Source organism: Limanda limanda, chromosome 12, assembly GCF_963576545.1.
Source record: "Limanda limanda chromosome 12, fLimLim1.1, whole genome shotgun sequence".
NCBI lineage: Eukaryota > Metazoa > Chordata > Actinopteri > Pleuronectiformes > Pleuronectidae > Limanda > Limanda limanda.
Genome location: NC_083647.1, coordinates 19,735,665 through 19,762,848, shown reverse-complemented (window position 1 = coordinate 19,762,848; position 27,184 = coordinate 19,735,665). Strand labels below are relative to the sequence as shown.

At 42.2% G+C, this 27,184-nt stretch overlaps 3 protein-coding genes across 3 annotated transcripts in view; 2 read left to right on the top strand and 1 right to left on the bottom strand.

The window, feature by feature from the left end:
- Positions 1-2,121: 2,121 nt before the first annotated feature.
- LOC133015508 (GTPase IMAP family member 9-like) lies at positions 2,122-6,168 on the top strand. Its single transcript, XM_061082730.1, has 2 exons — positions 2,122-2,193; positions 3,752-6,168. Exons 1-2 carry the CDS (start codon positions 2,175-2,177, stop codon positions 4,597-4,599), a joined length of 867 nt encoding a protein of 288 aa, XP_060938713.1. The 5' UTR covers positions 2,122-2,174; the 3' UTR covers positions 4,600-6,168.
- Positions 6,169-12,604: 6,436 nt separating this feature from the next.
- Positions 12,605-15,718, top strand: LOC133015981 (uncharacterized). Its single transcript, XM_061083280.1, has 6 exons — positions 12,605-12,668; positions 13,274-13,609; positions 13,691-13,963; positions 14,042-14,068; positions 14,202-14,287; positions 14,731-15,718. The coding sequence occupies exons 1-6, from the start codon at positions 12,605-12,607 to the stop codon at positions 14,842-14,844; spliced, it is 900 nt and encodes a 299-aa protein (XP_060939263.1). The 3' UTR covers positions 14,845-15,718.
- A 1,543-nt stretch (positions 15,719-17,261) lies between these two features.
- The window catches only part of spred1 (sprouty related EVH1 domain containing 1), a 31,830-nt gene continuing 21,907 nt past the window's right edge, over positions 17,262-27,184 (bottom strand). Inside the window, exons 5-6 of the mRNA XM_061082644.1 lie at positions 22,267-22,422; positions 17,262-22,107 (exon numbers count right to left, since the gene is read on the bottom strand). Of these exons, the coding sequence (XP_060938627.1) occupies positions 21,481-22,107; positions 22,267-22,422 (783 nt within the window). The 3' untranslated portion in view covers positions 17,262-21,480. The remainder of the gene's footprint in view (positions 22,108-22,266; positions 22,423-27,184) is intronic.

Below are 27,184 nucleotides of genomic sequence, written 5' to 3'. Positions count from 1 at the left end.
TTGCTTCAATAATCGGGGTTTTCAGTTGGGGGCCGTCTTCCAGTCGACTCCTCATGTGTGGTGTGACAAGCTCCTTTGACAGCTCTTTGAGGAAGAGCCATCGTGCATTGGTGATGCCGCTCTTGAATTCTGGGTGCTGAGCCATGAAAAAGGTGTAGGCATTCAGGGTGTGTGTGGCGATGTCAATTATGTTGAACCACAGAACCATGGGCCACCTCTGTGTTTGGCGCTTGCAGGTGTAGGTGCCAACCATCTGGTCAGTGGTGTCTACACCTCCTTTTGTCTTGTTGTAAAATGTGATCACTTCTGGTTTTTTCTTTCTGCTATTTTCATCCACTACTTTGTCGTGGTGCATCGTGCTCAGGAGCACAACAGCTTTTCCTTTCTTTCTGACATAGCTGACCATGGTAAGGCTGTCATTGAATCAAAACTCTGTGCTGTGAACCTCCCTGGACTTGGAAGGCTTCATCAGAGGAGGGATGTCTGGCTTGTTCTGACGTAGAGTCCCCACAACAGTGAGATCCTTCTCCAGGAGATGCTGCGCAAGAGGCACACTGGTGAAAAAGTTATCCATGGTGATTTTGCGACCTGTGTTTCTAAATCTACTACACAACTGCTGGACAATGTTTTCCCCCACATTCTTCTGGACTTCTTCCCCTGGTTGTCCCCCCGTGTAAACTATACCATCTATTGCATAGGGGATGCGTGCATCACAAACCCAGAAGATCTTTAGGCCGTACTTGGCGGGCTTGCTTGGCATGTACTGTAGAAACTTGCACCTACCCCTGAATGGCACAAGCTGTGACACAATCTCTGGGGATGAATCGCTGTCTGCAGTTGACCAGGAACAGGTCCCATACATAGGGGAAGGCTGCCATATGGTCTGTTTCCAGTCGGAAGGCTCTGGTCCTCTTATCATCAAAGCGCAAGGTACGGCGAATGTCTTCAAATCTTCCAACAGCCATAGTGGCCTTGTACATGGGATTAGGTAGAGGACTCCCAAACAGATCACGGACTGATACATCCCAGTTCTTCTCACTTCCTGCAAGCAGGGTCAATCCAATGAAGGCCATGAATTCATCTTTGGTGACATTTTTCCATTATTTTCCTCTAGCTGTTGTTACTCTCTGTTTCTACTCTCCGTCCATATGAAGATAATACTTACACGTATCAGCTCTTGCTGTGTAAAATAATCTTCTTGAGGGGTGAAACTTCTGATATAGTCTGTGTGGTCCACAGTTAATTTATTCCTGACAGCCACAGTTGATAAGAATCAAAGGTTCCCATTGGATTCCATAGAAAATGCATGCGGGTCATTTTTGACCCACTTATGGAAGCTTGGGGTAGTAATACAAAAACTACAATTTCCTCAAATGTATAAAAGGTAAGTTAAAAATGTAAATGGCATTATATCAAAAACATGTTTTTTGAGGAATACCTGGAATATGAAATGAAAACAATTTTTCATTACGAAGATATTTCAAGAAAACAACCTCACCGGGTCATTTTTGACCCACTTATGCATCTAAGGGTTAAACAGAAATGGTATTTAATATAAAAGTCTTTTAACAAGACAAAAACAAAACACTAACAGGTGACTACTGGAGAGTCATGAACACTGGTCTTATAATGGATGACTGGAAATTGTTCTTTTTCTTTCATAGGACTTTTATTTCTCTGTTCAGATTACAGCAAAACAGAGCACAACGTCGGTCACAGGCCGGTCTCAGTCAGTTCCAGAACATTCTGCTGAGAACCGAGAAAATAAAATACATGACCACCCGCGACCTATAGAGGGCGCCAAACACATCTAAAACGCCCAATACAAAAATCTATGATATACAAAAACAGAGGGATTTCTGGTGAAATTAAATAATACTTTTCATACCTGCTACATAAGAAACCGACAAAGGACAAAGGGAACACAGATGCTTATATGGAGACACAGGGAAGGCAGGGATAACGCATGAGGATTTGGGAAGACAATCACCAAGACAGGAAGTGACACACCCGAGAAGCTGGAACAACACACAAGGAAAGCGGGGCTACAAAATAAAACAGGAAACAGAAAACACAAAGAGAATGAAATTAACAAACTAAAATGACAGAACGTCACAACGCCCTTCAACCGAAGAAGACGTCACTTGGATTCTAACGAGACTTCACTGACAAACATGTCCAAGGAACAAACCTGTGAGTTTAACTTTACAAACGCTTGTTCAAACTGGATTTATATTCTCATCGTCTCTTTTTCTCTTTTTAAAAAACACAATGCGAACCGGTGTTTCTCAGAGTACAGATGTTCAGTTTCTCTCACCTCTTTGCTTAACCTGTATTTCGATTCTATAAACCTGTCTCTGACCCCGCTCCTGAACGCCTCTTTCTTCCCCAACCTTAACTAATTATAGGATAGTAATATAGTATCTCATAATTATGAAATACGGACTGCTCCGCTCAGTGTCTTATTGATGTGCTGCCGCTGCGTCATGAGAACCGAACTGCTCCAGGATCAGAACCGACTCGTTAAAGGTCCGGTGCACCTGTTAATAACAATAAACACCAGCGATGATCACAAGTTATTAGGACACGTATGTTTGTCTGAGTTCATGAGACACATGTTTAAACACCTTGTGCACGCAGTCCCCCGCTCTACACAACACAACACAAGACAACACAACACGAGACGCGCACAGTCAGGACGTCAGGGGGAAAGTGACGGAGCGATATTATGACAGAATTAACTCATAATTATCAGATACTGTGTGTGTGTGTGTGTGTGTGTGTGTGTGTGTGTGTGTGATTGTGTGTGTGTGTGTGCGTGTGCGTGCGTGTGTGTGTGTGTGCTCGTCTCGGTCCCTCTCCACACAAACCGATGATCATATTATTTAGTAATTAGTCGGTGATGCCATGGCTCCGGATCGCTCCGTCACTTTAACGCTGATGTCCTGACTGTGCGCGGCGCGTAACATGATATTGAGATACAGATTTGTTTCTTCTTCATCACAGTGACTTTGTATAAAAGCCTTCCTCTGGTTTCACTCTGAGCCATGTGGGTGTGACCCTCTGCAGAGTCAATCACTTAACCACTTAGAGCCGCATCCGGCTCTTCAGCCCTCAGCAGCAGCTCCCTGGAAAGTGTTGCCAGTGTTCACACTCACACACTCATTCACTAGTTCAAAGTTCAGTTCATACAAGTAAACATGAATTGTTCACGTTCATAGTTATCCATTTAAATTCTGAACTAGTTCATAGTTCAGTTCATTTCATAGTTTTAAGGTGGAAAGTGAGAATGAGAGACCTAACTTGTTTTTTAAAGAAAACTTTATTCATCACTATCACTTGCCTTAAACTGTACTTCATATGTATCAATTCCTAAAAGAAATGTTTTTTTTTATTATTGCTAATTTTGCCTGCCTATTAATTCATACCCTGCAAACAAAAGGCACAACAAATCATGGTGCTATGCCTCGCTATGAAACCAATTAGACCTAAAATTCTATCATCATTATCATCACGGGGCTACATCGTGGAAATTCTACGGGCATTGAGCAACGACATGATGCAAGCATTCCATTTAGACAGCGCCTCTCCTCAGGAGAAGGAAAACATTCTGTAACGTTTTAGCTACACCTCAGATTATATGAACGTGTTCACTGTTCAAATTCATTATTTGTCATTAGGTTGCGTTCAGTTCATCATCCCATTTTTGATTAACTCAAAGTTTGTTCATGTGTTTGAAATTCTCCATCAGATCCAAAGGACTCTCTCAGGATGGTTCTTATTGGGAAAACTGGAGCTGGGAAAAGTGCAGTAGGAAACACCATCTTAGGAGAGAAGGTTTTTCAATCATCAGTTTGTTCTTCCTCAGTGACGATAGTGTGTAAGAGAGAAACAGGGAAGGTTCAGGGCCACAAACTGGAGGTTATTGATACTCCAGGTCTGTTTGACACCAAGCTGAGTCAAGAGCAGGTGACAGCAGAAATTGCTAAGTGCATCGCATACGCTTCTCCTGGACCTCAAGTGTTCCTGATCATCCTCAAGGCAGACAGATTCACTAAAGAAGAAGAAGAAACAGTGAAAATCCTTCAGAGGCTGTTTGGAGAACAGGCTGCATGTTACACCATGGCCCTGTTCACCCGTGGAGACGATCTGGAGGAAGACGGCGTCACCATAGAAGATGTTGTTGGTAAAAATCAGGTTCTCAGCGACTTCCTCGATCAGTGCAAAGGAGGATTCCATGTTTTTAACAACAGAAATAAAGAACCTGCTCAGGTCCATGAGCTGCTGGAGAAGATCAACACAATGGTTGAGGGAAATGGAGGAAGATACTACACCAACGAGATGTTCCAAGAGGCTGAGAAAGCTGTGGAAAAAAAGATGAATGAGCTTCTGAAGGATGAACCACAGATGAACCGGGATGACGCAAGATCTGAGGCAAAAGAACATGTGGCAGCAAATGAAGATGGTTCCTTAGCCCTTGTTGGAGCAAGTGTTGGAGCAATTTTTGGGCCGATTGGGGCGTTGGTTGGAGCAATAGGGGGATATGTGACTGAAGCAGTGGTTGAAAAAGCAACAAAACAAAAATGCGTCATACAGTAATATTTAATAAAAAGGAGTCATCAGCTCATTGCTGCTAAATGAAAATAGATACAAATTTCAAAAAAATCTAATCATTAAAACAGTATTTAATCATGTTTGTAAGGTCAGAGTGCCCTTGAGTCTAAAGGCTCCTTTATACTTCTCCGTTTAAGAAAAAACTGACAGATAAGACCGCCCTATCCGCCGTGGAACGCCCTCTCCGAGCGCCTCGGACAGCTTTTTGTGCACCTCTGATTTTTCTAACTGTCCGTATATATTTCGGAGACCCCACGGACAGCCCTTGCCTGTGATTGGTACGCTAACGACATCATTTCCCGTTTGACATCATTTCCGGATTTCACATTTCCGGACCTCAAACTTGCTGCTTCTTTCTCTATCACAATAAACATAAACACAAGTACGATTCTACGATTAATGTGACGTGTGTGTTAAGCCAGCGGAGTTGTCCGGCTGACGATGGCTCGTTAGAGCACTGAGGGCATGTGTGCACGGTCACAGACGCTTATAACGAGCTTTCAAAACGGCGCTAGCGGGCTAGGCTAGCGGGCTAGGAACCATGCTAACTGCGGTGGTAACGGTGCAAAAAACCCGCTGTCACGACTTTAATTCCACTTCTATCATGACACTGTTTCTATAATACCGTCAGGTTAGAAGCAAACACTTGGTAGTAGTTAGTGTCGGGAGTCCCTGCTGACTGTGTGGAAGCTGGGAGGGGAGCTAGCTAGCTCCGTGTAGCTTCAAGCTGTGGGATTAGCAACACAGTTGGGAAACAAGACCGCGGAACCGCTGCGCTAAGAAACGATTACATCAGCATTTTGACCTGCTGGGTGTCACTTTATTTTATTTAGTTGCCATCGTAGCCTACACTGTGTGTGAGGGAAGTAGGGAGTAAGTAAATAAACAGCGTGGACTTCTTCTGATTACTCGTGAGGTAGGCTTCTCCAAGCTTGTCTTCCGTTGCGCCACCTACTGTTCTGGGGGTGAATTGTTTTCACGGACAACTATAAATTAAAAAGTGTCCGTCCGATCTGTCCGTTCGTCCGTCCGTAACGGATTAAGGAGTAGCATAATGGAGCCTTTAGTGACACTTTGTACCAAGTTTGAAGAAATTGCCTCGAGGTGTATTTGAGATGTGCAGAATGTGGACGTACCAACGGACGGACGGTCAAACCAATAACCTGCCTCCCCCCCTGAACATAAGCATGGAAACACTTTAACTTTGATCCTGATGTTTATCAGAGAATGTATCATCTGTCTCAGGAGATGGTTTTCTACTGAAGAGTTTGACTAATCACTACTCACGTGATTAATGATGTCACACATGTCATATGTGTGATATGTGATTTAAAACCGGAGAAGACTCTGGAGCTGATTAGCTAAATTATTCTGCCATGAAAAGTTGGATCAATACGAATAGAATATGATTTTCTGGCCTATGTCCACCATCTTGAGTGTTTGTTAATGTGGAGGAGCTGAGAGGACACAAGCAAATAAAGGTCGCTGCCTAAATACAAGAAGCTCCTGTTCTTTTTTACATCTTTCTACAACTAGTAACACTGAGACCTGTTATAAACTGGTTATCGTTCCACATCACTAAGATTATTTATATTAAATTTCTGCCAATAAATCCTTTCACCTGAATGTTACACACTGAACCTTTAAAGAAAGATCCTGTCACCATGGTGATGAAAGATAGTGTCACCTCCTGTGTGTGTGTCAACGCTGCATTAAGTCGACTGCAGCCATCATCTGTCATGTGGGGGGGGGGCTGATCTGATAGGAAGGAACTGTATCACATGACAAACCAGCCCCACCCCCTCTGGACCAGTAGGGGGCGGAGTCAGACAACAATAAAAAAAAAAGATTCCTGCTGTCACCTTGTGTTTAAATGTTAAGATCTTAATAAAACCTGCTCAATGTCAATAAATTAGAGATCACGTGATTATTGATGTGATCGTCCTCACAAAGGTAAAGAGTTGTTTGTAAATAAAATAAATAAAGATCCGTTGTGTTGAACATTTATATTTTAAGCTTTAAAAACAAAAGTTCTGTCTGATGTTTTTTTGGATTAAAACTTGACTTCCTGTCAGAGCTCCTGGCGGGCGGAGCTATGAGACCTTGTTAACGTCTCATCAGAAACATGTAGATGTAGAATGAGTCCTCGTTTACATTGAGTCCAGTCGTCAGTCAGCGTCAAATATGTTTATCAACAACGAGCTTCAGTAAGAACTGCGAGTCCTTAACAAGGTCAACAGGTTAATTAACATGGACACGCCCCCAATTAATCTCAACTGACCTGAAATTACTAAAATCACATCAACACATTCATGAATTTTACTTTTGAGAAGAAACCAAACAAACTGAGGGTAAAATTTTATTGATGAATTCCCCCAAACTAATTAATAAATATTGATTAAACATTAAAGTAACAAACACGGATCATCTGTGACCTTTGACCTCCCACTGGTCACATGATGCTGTTGCATCTCATCAATAATCCAGAGAAACACGGAGGAAGAGGAAATTAAAGTGGAGATATCAGATTCAGTATTTCGGTCTCTTCACGTCCAACCTGAAAAAAAAAATGTTATAGCTGTCAGCTATCCTTTGATTGGCTGATGATAATGATGATGATATTAATGATGATGATGATGATGATGATGATGATGATGATGATGATTTACTCACCCGTCGGCCTCCATCTTCTTCCTCTTCTCTATGATCTGATAGAGAGAGAGACAGAGTTTAAATAACCTGGTTATACTAAAGTAAAAATACTTTATAACTTGTACTTTAGTACATTTTTCCGGTACTTTAGAGTACTTCTTTTCTACATTTAAACACAAATATCTGAACTTTTACTTCTTGTAACTTTGGTTTAATGTGTTTGAGGATTATAGTTTTTTATTTTCAGCATCAAACAGATTGAACCTAAATGAACAACAAAACAGATGATTGTTGTTGTGCATCAGTTGAGATCAACACAACAGACGTAACAAGGTAAAGACTCGACTGGAGAAGAGGAGCACGAGTCTGATGAAGACAAACAAGATGGAAGAAAGAAGAATCAAACATCACTGACACAAAGCGTTCAACGTCTCATCCAACCTGTGAAATCATCTTTATCACTGTTCGATACTTTATTACCTCCGGTCACATCAGTTGATAGAAAAGATCTCCAGAGGGAAACTTATACTTTTACTCAAGTAAAGACGTGGAATCAGGACTTTAACACAAATATCTGTAATAATATTGTTCTTATCTAGTTTGTAGTCTTGATGACGACTACATGTTGTTACCATTCACACACAGATTCACACACAGACTGAGCATCTAGTGGCAGCACTACTCTTTTCTCTCAGGGGTTCAGCATCTTGCTCAAGGACACTTCGGCATGCAGATGGGAAAGAAAAGATCGAACCGCCGCCGCCCGCTCTACCCCCTCAGCCACAGCTGGCCCGGATAGAATGATCACAGGTAAAGAATGCGTGTCGGTTTCCACGTCTGCTGACGAGTCATGTGACCGTGCATCAACTGACTGAGGTTTGTAAACACTGGGGTCTCACTGCGCTGATCTTCTTCCACTGCCGGTCCAGCTCTGCCTCCTCATTGGTCTCTTTGAAGCGACGAGTCTTGCGACCCTCGGACATCTTGATGCCGTACTGGAAGGCCGCCCTGCGGGGACAAAGGTCATGATGACATCATGAAGGTGTCACTAGCAGCACAGCGAGTGCCTGAGTCCGAGCTGAAGGATGCACACGTACTTTGGCAGCGCCTCCTTGTTGTTCATGTAATCAGAGTACCCCTCCTGAGTGTCGAGGTCCCAGCGGCCGAGAGGACCCTTCTTATTGCCCTGAAACACACACACGTCACATGACCTCCGCTGCTTCCTGTTCGCACCACTGACCTCGTCACACTGTTATTCACTTCCTGTCTGCTGGGACATGGCGCCTCCAGCTGAGGCTCCACTGTTACATGTCTGATAGAATAATGAGGAGGAGATCTACAGACAGGTGCATGCTGGGAACTGTAGTTACCTGGTCCATCTTGCTGTAGTCCACCTCCTCATCACTGTCCACAGCCAGGTCGTCCATCCTGCACACACACACAAAACCATTGTAAATATACAACAGTTAGACATTATCAGTTATGGTTGAAGTGTGTGTGTGTGTGTGTGTGTGTGTGTGTGTGTGTGTGTGTGTGTGTGTGTGTGTATGTGTGTGTGTGTGTGTGTGTGTGTGTGTGTGTGTGTTTGTGTTTGTGTGTGTCTCACGTGGCCGGGTAACACTCAGCGTACGAGTTGGATCCTCCAAAGAAATCTCCCAGTTGTTCTTTAGCGTCTCTTCTCTGAGAACCAGGCTCCTGGCCCGGCCACTGGCTGCCGGCTGCTCCTGCAAACTTCTCATTGATGACCTTGATTTGGTCTCTGACATTATTGATCAGCAGGTCGTCAGGTCACATGACGCTGGTCATTACAGCGTTGAACTGAGACATCACAGAATCAAACATCGAGTCAATAAAGTTGAAATAATTAAGGAAAAGTCTCACCTGTCTCCACGTCCACGTCTTGGAGACAGAAACAGACCGTTAGTAATGGATCAAAATGTACACACCCATCTGTGTCTCCACCCATCTGTGTCTCCACCCATCTGTGTCTCCACCCACATTTGTCTCAACCACCCGTCCATCTATCTGTCTCCACCACCCGTCTCACCAGGTGTTTTCGTCTCCTCTGGGTTTCTCAAAGTGGCTTTGTCTCCTGCTCTGTGGTCCTCTCTGTCTCTGTGGCGCTCTTTGCGCGGTAGGTTTCTGAGATCAAAAAATATCTTAAAGGAGACATATTATGCCCATTTTACCACAAGTTGATATGGTTCCTTGGGGTCTTAATGAAATGTATGTAACATTTTTTGGTCAAAATACCACAAGGATCATTTAAAACAGCAGCCTTTTTACCCTGTCTAAAACAGCCCTCCTCAGATTGACCTGCTTTGAGTGCCGCCCCCCCCCCCCTCTCTCACCGCCCCGCCCCCTCTCACCGCTCCGCCTGTCACTCACACACACACACATCCACTTTCACGTCTTAAGTCTCTCCTTAGCATATTTATGGTTGTTAAAATAATTTTAAGTCACTGTCCTTCACATATAGAAAATCATTGAGAAGAGCGTTTAACTTTATCTACTCAATGCACAATATTCACATTAATATCGATTCATATTCACAGCATCTGTCCAATGCACATTATTTAGCTTCTCAGTTCAGCCATATGTTCTGCAGAGGAGCTCCTTCAGCGGCACAATGTTTTTACACAGGCTTTGTCTTGATTATGGCCACAAATATGACTTTACTTGTAGGAAAGTATAGTCCTGTGTACACAAATACACAAAGTGTGAGGTCACTTCCATATTAATGTGTTTTGCTTCAAAACAAACTTTACACACAAGCGTTAAAGCTTTGTATCAGTCCCAATCCCCGTCCTAACTGGTCCACCTGAAAGCCCATTTCAAGTGACCTTTCACATAGACTGCGTGCCAGTGTAAACAGATAGCAGATTCTCGTCTGCTGTTGTTTACTTAACTAAAAGAAAAAAAACTTTGAATGTGTAATGACAATTGTGAAAAGGAAGAAAGAGAATTGAGAACACACGATGAACGATAAGAAATTTAAAAGACAGCACAGCAGGTAGTCAAGTCATGACTGGGAACCAATCAAGAAGTAAATGTTGGTGACTGATTCATTGTTTCTGAACGTCTCGGTTTTTGTCTGTTCTACTTCAACACAGCCCAGAGTTTTTAAAACTAAAATGGCGCCACCTGCATTTCCAAACCTCTGTTTATGGTGCTTGAAAATTCTGGAGTAGTTAAACGAGGTGTCAAGTCAAATGAGACCTTTTTGAATAATGCTGTACAGATGGAAACAAATTATCAAGGTAATTTATCAAGCTGGGCTGGGTTAAGTTAATAAGACATTTTATTCCACACCACCTTTTAAACACCCAAAGGCACCTTACAAAACGTTAAAATTAATTGACAAAATAATACCAGACAAATGATCTAAGTTGACTATGGATTTTAAGTCGGATTCACAATGACTCTAAAACTAATCTTTGTCTTCTCTTCCTTTTCAGCTCACTGTGCAGGTCTTCTCCCTTAAGACTTTATATTAAAGTACAAAGCTGGACACTTCACAGTCTTGTTTCCTCCGTTATGGTTTTCAAGCCCCAACAAAGCTGTTGGCCTTCACCCCTCCACCAGTTTATCTGGTACTACTCACAACTGAGTGATTTTACTGTGTAGGCTTAATAAACGTACTGGCTACAAGACATTGGCTGTTTTCTCATTTAAAGTGCTCTAGTTTTTACGTCGCCCCCCAGTGGACACAATAGCAGTTGCAATAACTGCAACAACGTTTGCTAAATACATCATCGAAGGTTGCTCAGTGTTCATCTGAGAATTAAAAGCATGTTTGTACAACACCGGGACAAACCAGCAGACGGACAGAAGACGAGAGACCATGGAGGAACTTGAGAGCGGCAGCACCAAACACACACAGTAATCAGAAAAATCACAAAAACATTGAACCGGAATGACATGTTTGGCAATAAGGGACAATGTAGGCAGACATATGTCTAGTATTTCACTGAACATGACGTTTACATGTTAAAATATGCTGTACTTCATGATCATGATCAGAGTCCAAGCCTGAACAGCTCTGTGTCAATATTTCCTGCAGTCCTAGACATTTTTTAAATTGTATTTTGTAGTCTGTACTTTCCAGGGTTGAGCAATCCTGGTTGAAATTTTAAACCTAAGCATCAGGAAAAATAAACTTTAAACATTTTAACACCTTTCAAACTAAATTTAGCAACACTCATTTATTTATGAAGCTGTATTTATTCTATTGTTCTATTTTATCCATTCAGGATTCATTGTTTCTCATTGGATCTCTCTGGTGTAGTGTCTTTCCCCCATAGCACGATGAAAATAAAGGTTATTATTATCATTAGAAGTAGGAGTAGCAGTAGTAGTAGTAGTGGTAGTAGTAGTAGTAGTAGTAAGTTGTGTTTTCTCCCCTGACATTTGTTTGCTTGAATGTTCGTTAACAGGATTAAATAAAAACTACCTGATGATCACCACAAAACTTGGTGGAAGGATTTTTCAGATAGATGTAGTGATCTTTTAAAAGAGTAGAAATGAAAAGCTCTGAAGTAACTTTGTGGATTTGTTGTTGTAATGTCCTTTATTTCCTCACTGAACTGCAGCTTCCTCAGCTGACGACCATTTATGGAAAATTGCTGCATTTATTTTCCATCTCCTCTCTCTGTCTATTTTCAGACACAGGGAAGTTTAAGATGTGACAACGACTCTGAGACATGACAGACGGTTACTTATTCTTTTACTTTATTGGTCCAAAGTCAAACTAAGTTCAAGCCACAGCTGGAAACCACAGAATCACATTTGATTCACGTGAACATCTTGAAGCCCAAGTCAATAATGTTATTAAATCTTATTACAGAAAAATCCTCCATGCAATTGTGACCTGAACAAATGGTTAAATAACTCTTGGCTCCATATGTTTGAATAGGAACCTGAATAAGTTACATTTATTCAGTAACTGCAAGATAAGTTTGCAATTTAAACAATAAACATGAAACAGAAATTCAAGCTCAACCACCTGTAAAATATAAAAGTCCAGATGTGAAACTGCTCCAGAGGTGGTGTGTCGTCCTTGATTTGGACTGAATCTACTGATGTTTGCATCACTCGTGTGAATTAGTGACAAGTGTCTAAATCTAAAAGTCGCTTGTTGCACATTAGTTCATAATAAAATATTCACACAGTCTCTGGTCGAAGGGGGAAAGTCTGTGCTGATGGATATTTTCTGTAAATGCAAGAAGCACATGACGACAGAGGAGACATGTCACTGAGGGGAAGTGATCAACGTGAAGTAAACGACACATTACACTTTCTACTAAGAACCGAGAAGCAGGAGAGAGAAAGAAGAAGAATGGATGAAATCAAACGGATTAAAAAGTCTTTACATCTGCTACTGCTGCTGATTCCGTTTACAGGTGAGAATAAATACACTTACACAACTTTATCACTGTGAATAATAAGAATAATACCAGATTGTTTGTGTTTGCTTTTAAAAGTGAAGAGTTTCACTGATGTGTTGTGGCACAAATCTGGCACATTCAGGGGACTGATGTTTATGAGTGCTCTGATATTGTAGTTGTGTATATTTGTATACTGGATCATTCCTCATATTTTGATCTGCCCGTTAACTCACGGTTTAACTGGTTAGATTTGGTGCTTAAAGGTCAAGGTTTCAGGTGTTTGGCCTCTCGCACATCTCAAGTCTGACTTTCTTCAAATTCTGACCAGTTGTCCTCTCACATGAAAACTTAACGGATTCGATTTCAGTGATCAAGTGTCAGAGTGACCTCATGAGTCTGGAAACAAATGTACGTAAACTGGAGCTTGACTGGTTGACTGAGGCATTCAAATGCAGGGAGAAAACTGTAGTTGATGTTTTTCAGGTTTTTCTTGTCAGTCAAGCTCCATTTTGTCTTAATTTACAAAGTTATGTGTAAAAGAATCCTCACATTCAGAAGTGTATGAGTCTTTTTCTTGGTTTAGTTTCATTTTTGCTGTCTCTCTCTCATTTCCTCCACAGTGCTCGCTGCCCAAGATTCTTACATCATCGTCAGAGCTGGAGCTGAAGTCACTTTGCCTTGTGACAGTGTGACAGATGATCATGTGAACTGTGGAGCTACTGACTGGTCCTTCACTTATTCAGTGTGGACTGGAGAAGTAAATCTGTTTGTAAACAGGCAGCTCGACACATCTGAGATTTCCAAATCTAAAGCAGACAGACTACGTCTTGCTGCAAACTGTTCTCTGGTCATTAGGGAGGTCACAGCTGAAGATGCTGGTAAATACAAATGCAGACAGTTTGACCTGACAACACAAACACATGAAGATCATCTGTTTTTTATCTCTGTTGTCAACGGTGAGTAAAAGAGTCTCTTCATAAAAGTATTCTGATCATACTGATGGACATAGTTTCACTCATGTTATCTTTCTCTCACAGTATCTCGATCATCACCAGTGACTGAGCACAACAGAACTGATGAGGTGTTGTTGAGCTGCTTTTTGACACCATCTATAATCTGCACTGGAGTGAAGTGGCTGTATATGAATTTAGATGTGACTAAAAACAACACAGACCTGAAGACATCACAGTCTCACTGCTCGGCCAATGTGAGCTTCTCAAAAGATAAGATAAAGAACTATAGCTTATTAACATGTAAAGTGGGGGTTATTTACAATGAGGGAACGTTTTCCTTCATCCCTCCGTCATCAGGTGAGAAAACACAGATCACGATGAACTGCTCCTGATCCAATGAATTCCATTTGTTAATACATTTCTTTTTCAAACCAGCTGCAGGAAACAATGAGATGACAACAGGTACTGAACATTCGCTGCACCTCTCATTCATCTCTGTGCTGCTGCGTGTTGATGGATTCAATGTTTACAACATGTGTAAATACAGGAAGTTGGACTGAACAGGAAACTGAAGCTCTTGTCATTCTGTTCACAGATTGGTGGTGGTACATTCGTCTGGTTGTGGGTTTTGCCGCAATCGTAATATTGGTTGTGATTCTCATCAGATGGAGAAGAAACAAGGTGGGAACATTCACAGATGAAACTAACACGTCACTTATAGAGTTTATGCCTCTTCCAAGTTTTTATTTATCTTGTAATAATGCTATGAAATAATCATGTCATCTTAATTTAGTTTTAATGTGATAGTTAAAGTTATGGATTTTTCTTTTTGTTTTGATACATGTTGTTATGCTGTGATGGTTTTGTTAGCACTGCATTAGGTTATTTTACTTCTAAATAATTATTTGTCTCTCTGTCGCTATGGTAACCGTGCTACATCCTGACCTGCGTTGTGTAATACATCCTATTCTGTCTTTTCTTTTAAGTCCATATTTATCATACTTCCTTATCAACATATGTATTTGTTGTGTTCTGTGAAGTACATTGAACTAAACTAACCTGATGAAAGGTGCTATACAGATTGATTGATTGATTGATATATTGATTGATTGTATATCCTACAGATCCAGGGTGGTGATGCTGCAGTGGCCTTCAGCACTGTGGATGCTCCCTCCTCTTCTACCGGACCCTCAGCGGATCCCAGCAGCCTCTACGCCAACGTCACATTCATACAATAGAAGAGTCTCATGAATCATTTTCTACAACTTTCTGGTGTGAAAATAAAGTCACTCGTAATAGTGTGATTCTCATTAGATAGAATATAAACAAAGGCAGGAACATTCCCAGAGGAAACTTTGATTTAGTTTAAGTTAAACCACTGCCAAGGCCCAACAGTCTGTAAAGTTTTATATAAAAAGTCACTTTTATCGTGTGGACTGGATTTAACCAGTTTTCTGCCATTTTATTGATTCTTGAAGTTTGTCGTCCAAACCCTGGAATATTTTATACTGTATCTTCATGTTCTTCTGATCCAGCTGTTATTCTTATACATTAGAATGGTGACGTGTTATTTGTAAGAAAATTGTAGTTTCTTGTTTCTTCCTGTTCTGGGTTTGTACCGTCATGGTTGATGCACTTATTGTAAGACACTTTGGATAAAAGCGTCAGCTAACTGAAATGTAAGGAAATGTAATGTATGATGATATGATATGAATGATGTTCTATGCAATGTTTAAGTAATAATAATAATCATAAAATGTTACATCTTCATATAGATACCGTACGTTTAGCTGAATGAACCGGCTGTCATAGACATGTTAGTGTTTCATGCTGAGATGTAGATACTGCAGGTTGATACTTCCAGGTTTGAGTTGAGTGACTTTTTTTAATGATGTTGATTGACATGTAACAATATGAACCTTCCCCACCTCAGTCAATATCAGTATTCATAACAATATTTAGTTCTTTTATTAAAAGGGATGTCCTGCAGGTTCCACATCTCTGAGCCTGTGTGTGTTTTATTGTGACAGATGTTTGCAGCGTTCGCCTCGGCCCCCCCACTAATGCTCAGGACTCAGGCCTCTTGCTGCTCCGTGCATCTCTCTGCTCTGCGGCACGACTGGATCTCAACCAGCTCAGTCACTGGGAAACTTACTTTCATACAGTCATTGAAGTTTCAGCCCAATGATCTGAAAGAAAAAGGTCAAAATGAAGCAGAGAATAGGAGGAAATGAGGAAAGCAACTCCCCTGAAATCCTCAGAGAGACAAACTGAAACCAGAGTAATAATTATACTGAACACAGTTCTGTGAAACTTACTCTTGATCTGTGGAGTGTTTTTATTATGAAGTTTGTCTCTTGTATTATGGAATTCCTAGATCCGCCCCTTTGTCCAGCTCCGCCCCGCAACTGACTCAGTTCTTTCTGGACTCATGTTTCCTTTTTAAATTTTTTAAAATTATATTGTAATAAAACAAAATCATACAGATTTATCCTTTTTATTTCTTTTGCATCTTTTATTCTACTTTTTTTCTTGACAATTGTTTTAAACTGTGCTTTCTGATTTTAAATAGTTTTCTTTTAATTCTGTGCACCTTGGATCTACCTCTGTATATGAAACCTCAACCTCTGTTCGCAATGAAAATATTAATGCTTGAGTATTGATTATTAGGTATTTCCCATTATATGCAACTTTATACGTTTTACTCTAACATTATAGTGCAGCTTCCATTCTCAACAACCTATGGCATAATAATCTAACACCCTTAAGTGCAGTTGTTACTGAATAACCAGTTCATTTATGTTTGTGCACTTTCAGTATCATTATTTCATATTTTACAATATATTACAATAGCTTTTTAATTAAAATGTGAAAGCATGTTGTAACGGGATTAATAAGGAAGCAATGACAAAGTAATTTACCTTCTCATGTGTCTTTACTGGTTTGGTTCTGGTTAAAGTTTTTAAAGGAAAAGTTCAACTGCAGATAATATTCACAACAGTTCCAGACTCACCATGAGCCGAGCAGAGGCCAGAGGTCGTCTGTTCTCTTCTTATATAAACATGTTAGATGTTATACCTTTACATTTCATTGGAGATGAAGAAGAAGAAGCAGTTTCTGTTTATGGAAGGAAAAACTGCTAAAAGTGTGCTCTCCTGCCACCTACTGGCTACTACAGGTTAGCTCTAGACCTGAAGGACTCAGTAGTGTCAAACAAATTCAATCAAGCTGCAACATATTGCACACACACAGACACACAAATATTCAAGTTCCCTTAATGTAAGAGTTATTTTCTGAGGAAACAGTGAAAATGTCAAAAAACACTCAATATTAGAGAAAGAAATACTGGATCCACCCCCGATCCAGATCAGCACCAAAGTACCTTGTCATTCCACAAGTTTCGTTGTATCCATCTCGTAGTTTTTGCTTCCAAACAGACGGGTGAAAACACAACATCCTTGGCGAAGGAAAAATAAGCTCTGTGCCTTTTTTTAATCAATGTTATACTTTTATGGTTTGACTTCTTCTTGTCGAGCACATAACTTTGTTGTGTCCGATCTGTTGTGACGACCACATCATCAGCTTGAATGAACTTTGTCCTCTGTACGTTCAGATGTATAAAGAGGAAACACAATAAATCCTAGACAGCAAAAGATTAAAACTCACCATTTTATTATGATAATGTTATTTGATATGTCAAATTACAAGTGTATGATGTAACATAAAAACAGTTACAAACATATGTATGCATATTTACATTATATATTTATGAAAAGTAATGAGCTACATCTGTATGAAGAAAATACAACTATGACATGAGTTATTGGGACTATAAATTTTACATCATATACTTGGTATTCTCGAACCATGAGAGGAAATACCTAGACGTGTAGAAACCAATAGAACCAGAACGAGAGATGTTAAAATTGTAAGATGGAAACTAGGATGGACGTGAGGCACTTTTTTGAGGTTGTCAGGATGTGAAAGCCGATGGCACCAAAAGGAGGGAGAGAGGAGGGGGGGATGCACAGGAAAGAAATATGCACAAAGAGTGGAAAAAAAAAGAAAAAGAAAGCAAACAGGCAGTGTTTACAGATAGTTAAGAGTAGTACCATTTATACTGCAAGTTTCAAAACACAAATGTTTTCCACTATTTAGAACTAATCACATAAATGTTACATCAAGCGCTGTAAGATGAAAAAAAGCTTACATAGAGTATCATCAGTGCACCAAAGCATCGGAGAATCGAAACATAACCACTCAACTGCTGTGAAAAGTAACCGTTTTTAAAAACAATACACTGAAGAGAAACAGGTTTATATAGCTTCTTTCTTTTTTTTCTTTTTTTGTTTAAATCTACACAATGTCAAGAATGTACACTTGTATGCATTCCCAAAGATATGCACAATTTTTCCAAGATTGAAAGAGGATAAAAGACTAGCAGCAAAGTGGTTAAAACTGAAGTCTTATATAATGCAGGTCAAAAAAATATATATATTAAAGCGGACAGACACATGTTGCATATATAATACAGTACATGACAGGAAGTTGCACTGTGCTGGTTAATGCAGAATGAGAAGTGTTATTTCAGCATTCTCTACACTTTGTATAAATGCACATCCTACATTTTGCTTCTCAGCCAGCAAGTTTTAATCAGGTTCAACAAACCTTGGTTCAGCTTGCAATGAATGCAGGGCAATCCAATTCCAATGGGAGAATATGGCGGCCAACCAAACATTTGGTTACACACCAACCCCACACGCACACACACACACACACACGAGAACATACGGAGTGACACTCGCGCACACGTGCACAAGAGTCCACTTCATCACGCAGAGCAATCGGACATTTATAAACTCGCCGTCATGGTTGTACGGCGGCGTCGAACGGCGAGACCGCCGGACGCCGCCGGAGAGTTTTAGGGTTTAACAGTCGTTCATAGCTGATTTTCTCTGTCAACACAATAAAATTAGTGATTGTATCTAGCAGCTTTATATGTATGTATGTAAATATATATATTTATATATTTATATATCAAACTTTTGAAACAAGTGGACTGACACAACTGTACCGTGTTAGCACTATCCTTCCTTCTACCGTACAAAACTAGAGAGAAACTCTATTAGAAGCTCAATAGTCATTTTCCATCACAGACTCCCTCTACTTTTCAATGTGAAATAATACTAAAAGGTGACCTATGTACATAATGCTGTCAATTGAAGCTACAGTATATGCTGACAGCGACGATAAATACAGTTCTATCTTTAAAATTTCAACAACAACAAAAATAAAAAGACAAACAAAAAAAAAAAAAAAAGCTTGGATTATTATCAGTACTTAAATATAGTGTTAAGTATTTACAGTTGTTTGGAGTTTGGTACCAGGAGTTGTTTGTCTACCTACGTAGCGTTAAAGTGTCCCGTCACTGACTCGCTCTGCACGGAGGTCAATGTGTTTCCCACGTTAGAAAGTTTGCATAGTAAGTAAAGGGAGCATCGGTCGGGGGGGGGGAATGAATGTTTCTCCTGCCACGACATTATTCTGTTGTTTTTTAACCAGGAGTGACGGGAGGCGAGGAGAGATGCATATCTGTTAGCAACAGCAAACATGGCCGTGGTCGCACCAATGTGGCTGCACGTTTCAAACATGCCAGAGCCTCAGGGAGGGGGAATTTCCGCCGGGTCGCCAATCAGAGCTGCTATTCCTCAGAATAGTTAAATGTTTTGTGAGTCAGATATGTTCGGTTTTGGTTTGCAGCCTGCCTGGCCTCATTAGCTGTCTTTTTCCAAGGGTCACGCGAGAGAAAAATCAATGCGGCTCTCATTCTGTACGGTAAACATGAAGCTAGAACCAGAATCTGGTTAGCTTAGCTTAGCATAAAGACTGGAAACTTTTGGGAACAGCTCGCCTGGCGCTGTTCAGAGCTGAGAAATCCACCTACACCTCTGAAGCTCCCTGATTAACACGTTATATCACATTTGTTTACATTAGCCAAGTGTAGAAGTGACAATTTGCAGTTTAAGTATCGTTCCTACAATTTGTTTTTTTAAGTGAATTAAAGAAAAAGGACACAGCGTGTTAAAGAGGGAGTTTTAGAGGGTTTAAGTGAATTTCCTGAAATGACAAATGCATCTTCTGATCATCTCTCTGTTCACTTTTAGACACGAGGACGTTTTGTGAAACCTGATGCTGGGTCAGTACTGTTTAGAGTCGAAGCCTTAATCACATGGTCAGTGGTAACGTTACATGACATCAGATCACCAGTGCATATGAGGACCTATACGTGCACACACACACGCACGCACGCACGCACACACACACACACACACATTCATAACATCCGTATGTTTTTTTGTCTTTTCTGTTTTCAAACACACGACTAAGATACTCTAAGGTGTTCCTGCAACAATGCATTCATTCACTCGGCCTGTTTTTAAAAGAAGACATATGGAAGGAGTGGACTAACGTCAGAAGAACGACAAACGATTCATGGGACAAATATGGGAATTTGAAGAGGGTGCCGCAACCAAAGCTTGGAGAGCAGTGCTTAGAAATACGATGTTTTAAATTAGTAAAACAATTTATGTACAGACTACTTCTGAAATCTGAGGGTGTTCTCAATCAAAGAATAGCCTAATTTAAGTGCCTCATCAGTTTAACAAGGAGCACTGTAACCCCTGTACTCACCAAAACAAAACTTGCTGGTTGAGCAACATTTCAGCCTTTGTTTCAAAAAATAATTATAAAATGAGCAGGAAAAATAACAATGAGGAAACAGAACAACAATTTCACTACAGCAGTAAATAAAAGGACTGAAAGTGAGATTCACTGGAGTAAAATGAAATCGTCATGTATCCGGTTTCGATTTGAATGGTTCAAGAGGTTCTAATGCTATTTTTGTGGGGTGGAAAACACTATTTTCGGGGAACTGAGCATGGTAGAGTCGTTACCATTTTTCCCTTCTAATCATGGAATCGATCCCTTTATTTTGGAATGCAATCAGATGGTCTGAATCACCTCGGGAAGGCAAGGTAATCACTGAAACATCTTATTATGAATGTCAAAAGCTATGCCAGCTGTACCTTCAGAAACAAGCTTACGTTTTGAGTCGATGGAAAAGAAAACAAGGAAATCAATTGGCCAAACATCCACCACAGCAACATCTCTCAAATGTTAAAATGACACTAAATATGGTGGCGTGAGTACCCCACGAATTTAAGAGGGGTTCCTTTACTTAACGGGGGAAATACCATTTCTAGTGCACTTGTCATCTTGTCCAGTCATTACATCGTCAGCAAATGCTTAAGCCGTAGAGGAAAGGCCACTGTTACCCAACTGCAAATTCACAAAAAAGCAAGAACATATCCCTTTTAGCATACTCAAACAGCAAGTAGTTTTCTGAATGCAGAATTGTTTTGTTTTCTTTTTTGTCGTTATTTTGCTGCTCTCTGTACAAAAGACAATTTTCCTTCATAAAGTTACACATGACTTGTAGTAGAGTTCTGATGTTTGTGGCCTGGCTCCATCAATGCACGTGTGTGTGTGTATGTGTGTGTGTGTGTGTGTACAGATGTGTTTAGTAACATCTCCAAGTCTATTAATCTTGACGTTTCCTCTTCCTCTCCTTAGATTAAGCTCCTGAACTTAGCTTGATGCTCAGAGCCCCCACAAAGCATATGGTTTGTCCTCCACCGCTGCTTGTCGGCGACAAACACAAACTGAAATCTCCAAAAGCCCTCAGAGCTGGGGATCAACAACATATCACCCCGTCTGAGAGGGGAATGAAAAAAGGATGCCGGCTTTTAATTTTCCGCTTTTATCCACTTCCTGTGTTAGCTAGCTTTGAGGGTGTCCCAGAGCCCGGAGTCGGGTCACCCCGCAGCCTTGTGCTTGCCCCCACAGCAGCGGCAGGCCTCGCCACAATGGTGGCAGGCGCGCAGGGGCAGGTAGCAGCACATGCAGGGTGCGATGAAGGAGAGCGCCACCAGGGCCAGCCAGCGTAGGCAGAACTGCTCGTCAGATGTGTCACATGAGCAGGGGTCTGAGAAGTCGCCCTCGGAGTCGGACATGCAGTGGTACAGCATGCTCTCGGCACACAGCATGCAGCTGACTTTGTAGATGCACTGCTTGATCGGGTCGGGGGCATCTTGGCACTGCCCCCGCCAGTTGTCTTCGTGGTTAAACATCTCCCGGCAGTAGATGCAGCGCGAGCGCTCACCGTCCTCTCGCCGCCGCCGGCCGTTCTTAGACTTCAATAGAGACGAGGGCTGAGTCTTGATGGCTGTGTCAATTCCAGGGCCAGAGTGGGAGTCCCCACCAGGGCCGTCGGGGAAGAGGTACTCGCACTTCTTACTGTCCAGTTTTTGGAAGGCGTTGGGGAAGTCAGGGTGGCGGTAGTCCTCGTAGCCGCGGATGAGCACGTCTTTCCGTGGGTTGATGCGAACGATCTCCTCTTCGTCCATGTGGAAACTGACGTGACGAGTCGACTTGAAGGAGACCTTGAAAAGAAGAGAAATTGACAGCCGTCAGTTGGAGGGAATTTGACATTCACTTTTTAATTCATCGAGTTTTCACTCAACTCCACGCTCTCTTAACCAACATGGGGGCTTTTTGGGGATCGTGCAATTAACGCTTGACGGTGCAGAGGACAGGCAGACCTGTGGAGGCAGGTAGCGGCGGTTGCTGCAGGGGAACTCGTCGAAGGGCTGGGCGCGGACGTAGCAGCCCCTGAACGGCTCGGTGGACACCACGTTGTTCAGGGGAGAGAATGGCTCTTTCATCGGGGTGCAGAAGGAGGGAGGCTCATCACACACCTGGAGAAATACAGGAAACAAATCAAGTAAGGTCAGTTTGAGAGGTTGAAAGGATGGAGGAGGTTGTGTTCCCCCTTCGCAGGACGTATATAAATGAAAAAAACATGAATATTTCTGAGCAACCCAAGTAGCAATATACTTTTTTTTTTTATGTTCTCCATGCAATTGTGATATGTGTCATTATTACATGATTTATATATATATACTATTATTTGGAGACATGGACATCTAGGATTGTCACAGTAATTTCCTATAACATTCAAAGGCACCACAGGTCAATCAGTTCACGTTTCATGACAGTTTTTGACTCAGGGTGCTGTAGGATGCGCGTGTTCCACTTTTAGCCACCAGGTGGCATCCTGCGCCCACTCTTGGCTGAATGACTGTGCTGAGTGGTGATGACTCAAGGCCCTTCCGTTAAGAACTCAGAGTTCCCATCAGCCTTGCATGTGTTCCCACAAACATTTAACTGATGCGAAATCTCCAAACACAGGCGTAAATAAAGAGGCGCTCGAAGCACGTAACGACAAAATAAATCAGAGAAATGTTGGAAACCAAGCGAGGAAAAGCAAATACGAGCGAACATTCCTTCCGACTCACGCCAAACAATCGCATAATCCCAAGAGGGAAGCTCAGTGTTGACCTCAGTGAGGATGACAAGTCTATTAATAATAATATCTTGTGAATGTCAAAGACGAGATCGAATTCGGCAAAAAATATTTCTACACATCTGACACGATGCGAAATAAGCAGTTGTAATAGAAAAAGTGTGACGCTTCAGTGCTCATGGCAACAAAGTGAAAAGGAATGGTTTCATGATTCATGTGTGCACAGGTGAGGAGAGATGGGGGAGGAGAGTCACTTATTACATCACCGGCCTTCTGATGATCTCTGGTGTCCGGCGTTATTTCAGCACAGCCGACTTCCGGCGTGTTCACGCAGCAAATGAGAGTAAAGGGGTTGATTAAACTCTAAATATGAAGTTGTGTTGTCTCTCCCCCGAATAAATTATAAAACGTGTCTCTTCAAGGTCAAGTCCAACTCAGGAACACACACACACACACACAGGTGGATGGACACACGCCGAGGTATCTGCACACGTAGGATCCAGCCGGCCTCGTCGACACTAACCAACTGGCCCTCTTTTCCCACACTCACCCCTTACCTCATCAAGGAAGGTTTAGTCCTCCTCTCTCCTCCTTCTCCCTCCCTCTCTCCCTCTCTCTGCTCTGCATGTGGAGGAGGCTGCTGGCTCTGGTTAGTCAGTGCCGTGTGTAAAGTAGCCCACGCCAGTGCTTTAACGCACAGCGGAAATCTGGTTGGCTCCCAGCTGCTGCTACAGTAATTACTGTCCTGTGGTTGCTAAGAGATGCTTCCTTTGACTTCTTTTTTTTCCCCTCTCTTTCTCTTCTTTTTTCCCCCCTCTCTCCCCTCCGCTTGCCCACCCCCCCCCCCTCTCTCTCAGACTGCTAACACATGGTGTGTGTATGTGTGTGACTTTGCTCCCTTCTTGCCTCCAAACATACCAAGTGGTGTCTACAGGGGAATGTGAGGAACAGGAGACAGTGGAGGGAGAGAGGAGAAAGAACAGAACAGGAAAAAATGAGTTTGTGTTGAATTTGTGTGTGAGAGCGAGAGAGAGAGAGAGAAAGGGAGAAAGAGAGAAAGAGAGCAAGAGGCCAAAGAGTCTGCAGAGGGAATGTCATAAACCAGCTCCAGCTGGAGAAATGCAGCACAGAACTTAAAAAGCCAGATGACAGCTGTGTGTGTATGTGAGAGAAAGAGAGAAAGGAGCGCGGGGTGGAGAGGTGGGGGGGCGAAATGGGAAACAGACTTGGGCTTCCTTTTAAAGCGCTCGCCTAAGCCCCACCATTCAAAGGCATGCGTGGGGGCCAATCTGGAGCTGATCTGACCCTAGAGATGTGGCTGGGTGAGGGAGGAGAGGAGACGGGGGGAGATGGGAGGGATGGAGGGGAGGGAGGGGGGGGTGGTGGGAGCCAGGGGCAACCTGGCTCCACACCAACATCAGGGATCCGTGCACTTCCACCCTGAAAGGCAGAGGGGCTCAGGACAGGGAAGGCTGGGGTCGGCCCACATACTGGAAACCCACTCAGCGTACGAGCTCAGTGCATCACACACAGAGAAGAGAATGGAGCAGAAAAGATGACGAGCACGTTCAAAAGTCTGATCGCCAGTGTTCAATCCATTATGTCTCTGCATATATGAGTTTCTCACAATCATGAAGCGAATCTAGCGTAGCTCTTACCTTTGGGTGGTAACTTGAAGACACAGGACAATCAAGTTACTTCCCACATATCCCTTAAAGTAATCAGAAATACGCTTGTTCCTCTTCTCGTAACCAAGAGTTCGATGAGATTGTGACTAGAAAACAGGAGAACCAGTTACTCTGACTCCTTCCAACTACCAATACCTTAAATATTAAATAAACATGAAACCAGTCTCAAACTTCCAGCTTAAAGTGTGAGGCAGCACAAGTCAAGTAGGCAGCGGGACTTCTGTGAACTAAACTGATAAGAGGAAAAAAATAAACTTCCTGCCAGAGCTAAATTAGATGCGGATGTTTTCCTGTGGCATTCCAAAAAAAAAAGAGTGCATTTTTCTGTGTACTAGCGGAAAGACTGTGGCGGTTCGGCATAATTCTTGGCAGTGGGTCAGAACAGCTGAGTAGGATGTTGTGCAACCATGTTGTTTTTTTAAATGGGTATAATATGTTGCATGTGCATATAGTGTGTGCGCGTGTCAAGGACATGCGAGTGCAAGTCTGACCACATGCAATGCAAGGCTACCATGAATTAGATTATATATAGATATATGTATATATATACATCTGCATATATATATCTATAGAGAGAGAGAGAGAGAGAGAGAGTATTCCATCAGGACACATGTACTGTACAAACAGCAGTGTGAATGTATTTTCGGAACATTTAAGCCATGCAGATAATGTCACAACTTATTCTGTGGTGGTATTCGCTACTTCTCCGGCTGCAGCACTTGCCACCGGCTCACTTCTCTCTTTCTCTGTAGCCCAGGTCTCAGACCGCAACATTCGGATGCCAAATCACCATGGTGACACCCTCGGTGGTTCACTCACTGAACCTTGTGAACACCCCCCCCCACACCCTCCGCCACCCCCAAGCTCCCCTACACCCCCACCCCACCCCCGCTGCCTAGCAACAGTGGTGCAATTGGATTTCCTGTATGTTTCAGGCTGATTCCTTAAAGAGGAACTTTGCCGGAGGAACAGGAACGCCGCTCTGACTCCTTTCGCTGCACATGGCCGGACACTAGGGCAGGTCGAACGGGACGATGACAGGTCGCTGGCAAATGCAGCGAACCCAGAGCTCGAGATCAGGCCAGTGGTGTCGAGAGGAATGTCCAAAATATGATCACATGGACGGCTTGTGGAACTGCCGGGGCATTTTCTATAAGCAGTCAGCGAAAAACTGGAAACAACCTGCTCAGCAATACAACAGCTCTTACAATAAATACTTGTTAAAGCTACCAATTTTAGTTGTTAGCACTTTGGCACACTTCTGTGATATGTTTTGTTTAAGCTGTACTTTTCTGTATACCATACAGCGTGAAAAATGAGCAGGGTTGAATCAATACCTCTCTGACACAGTGTCAACAGTCATCAATTACAACTTTAACAAAAGTTGTACCTGTGGCAGGACAGTTGTGTGCGCTGTGCTACATTACAGACGTGCTGAGGTGTCACTCAGTGTTACAGGAACGGCCCTGCCTCCCTCTCAAGTGTCTTTTCACCTACTTTGCAATCTGACGTCGAACAGGTGACCGAGGTTCCTGTAACCAGCCTGATATCTAAAACAAATGAACATGGGCGTGTAGACCTGAACTATATACCTGCTGTCTGTCTCTGCTCAAGAGAACACGGCGCTGTTAGCCACACACGACCCAACACAGCGCTGCGTGCCAGATATATACAATTCTTAACATAGTGCACCTTAACAGTTCTGAATCTGTCAACGAAAGGAGGCCGAGCCCATGAGGGAACACATCTAGAGCTGGAGAACATTTAAATCCCAGAGCGTTTTCTCCAAGCTGCGTTTGAACAACCAGCTCCTGAGGCAATAGTTACATTACCTCACCGTCTATTGTAATGAGAGTGACAGCTACCAGGTTAGATTGATCGAGAGGCAGCTCAGCTTGCTCTGGCACATTCGCTGGCCAACACCCAGCTACTCCTCAGGGTCTGGCGGGCACTGGTTAAACACCTGTAAATCTCTAAGAACAACTGTTCGAAAACAAAGGCAGGTGTCAGCGGAGAGCTGGGACACATCGGAGCTCAAACACATGGCGACGGGTCGAGCTATGACCTGCCTCCTATTCAATGGTGGGTGAGTGAAAAATATAACTTTAAATATCGCTACAGTTGGTGCAGGTTAACACTCAAATGGACAAATTCTCAGTCCAATTTACTCCGTTTAAAAATGATCAGTGTGTTTGAGCTGATAACTGTACTGCCTGACCACTTGCTGTACTGTAAAGCACTGTACAGTGTTAATCACACAAACTAATGAATAAATGGAATGCATTATGAAGAGAGAGAGGTTCACTGTAAGCAGACCCTGACTCCATCTCACGGCTCTCACTCAACGATAGGGCTCTGGATTCAATCAGTGTTAATTTTGGGTGGGATTTTAATTCTAGTTTTAACAACTGTTTTTAAAATGTGTCATTTCTGTTGGCATTAATTATGCATTCCTTTTTTGTCTGA

Coding starts and splice junctions, on each gene's coding strand:
- LOC133015981 (XM_061083280.1), top strand. CDS start 12,605: ATGGATGAAATCAAACGGATTAAAAAGTCTTTACATCTGCTACTGCTG. Junction 14,069..14,201: donor AAACAATGAGATGACAACAG/GTACTGAACATT, acceptor TTCTGTTCACAG/ATTGGTGGTGGTACATTCGT. Junction 14,288..14,730: donor TCAGATGGAGAAGAAACAAG/GTGGGAACATTC, acceptor TATATCCTACAG/ATCCAGGGTGGTGATGCTGC.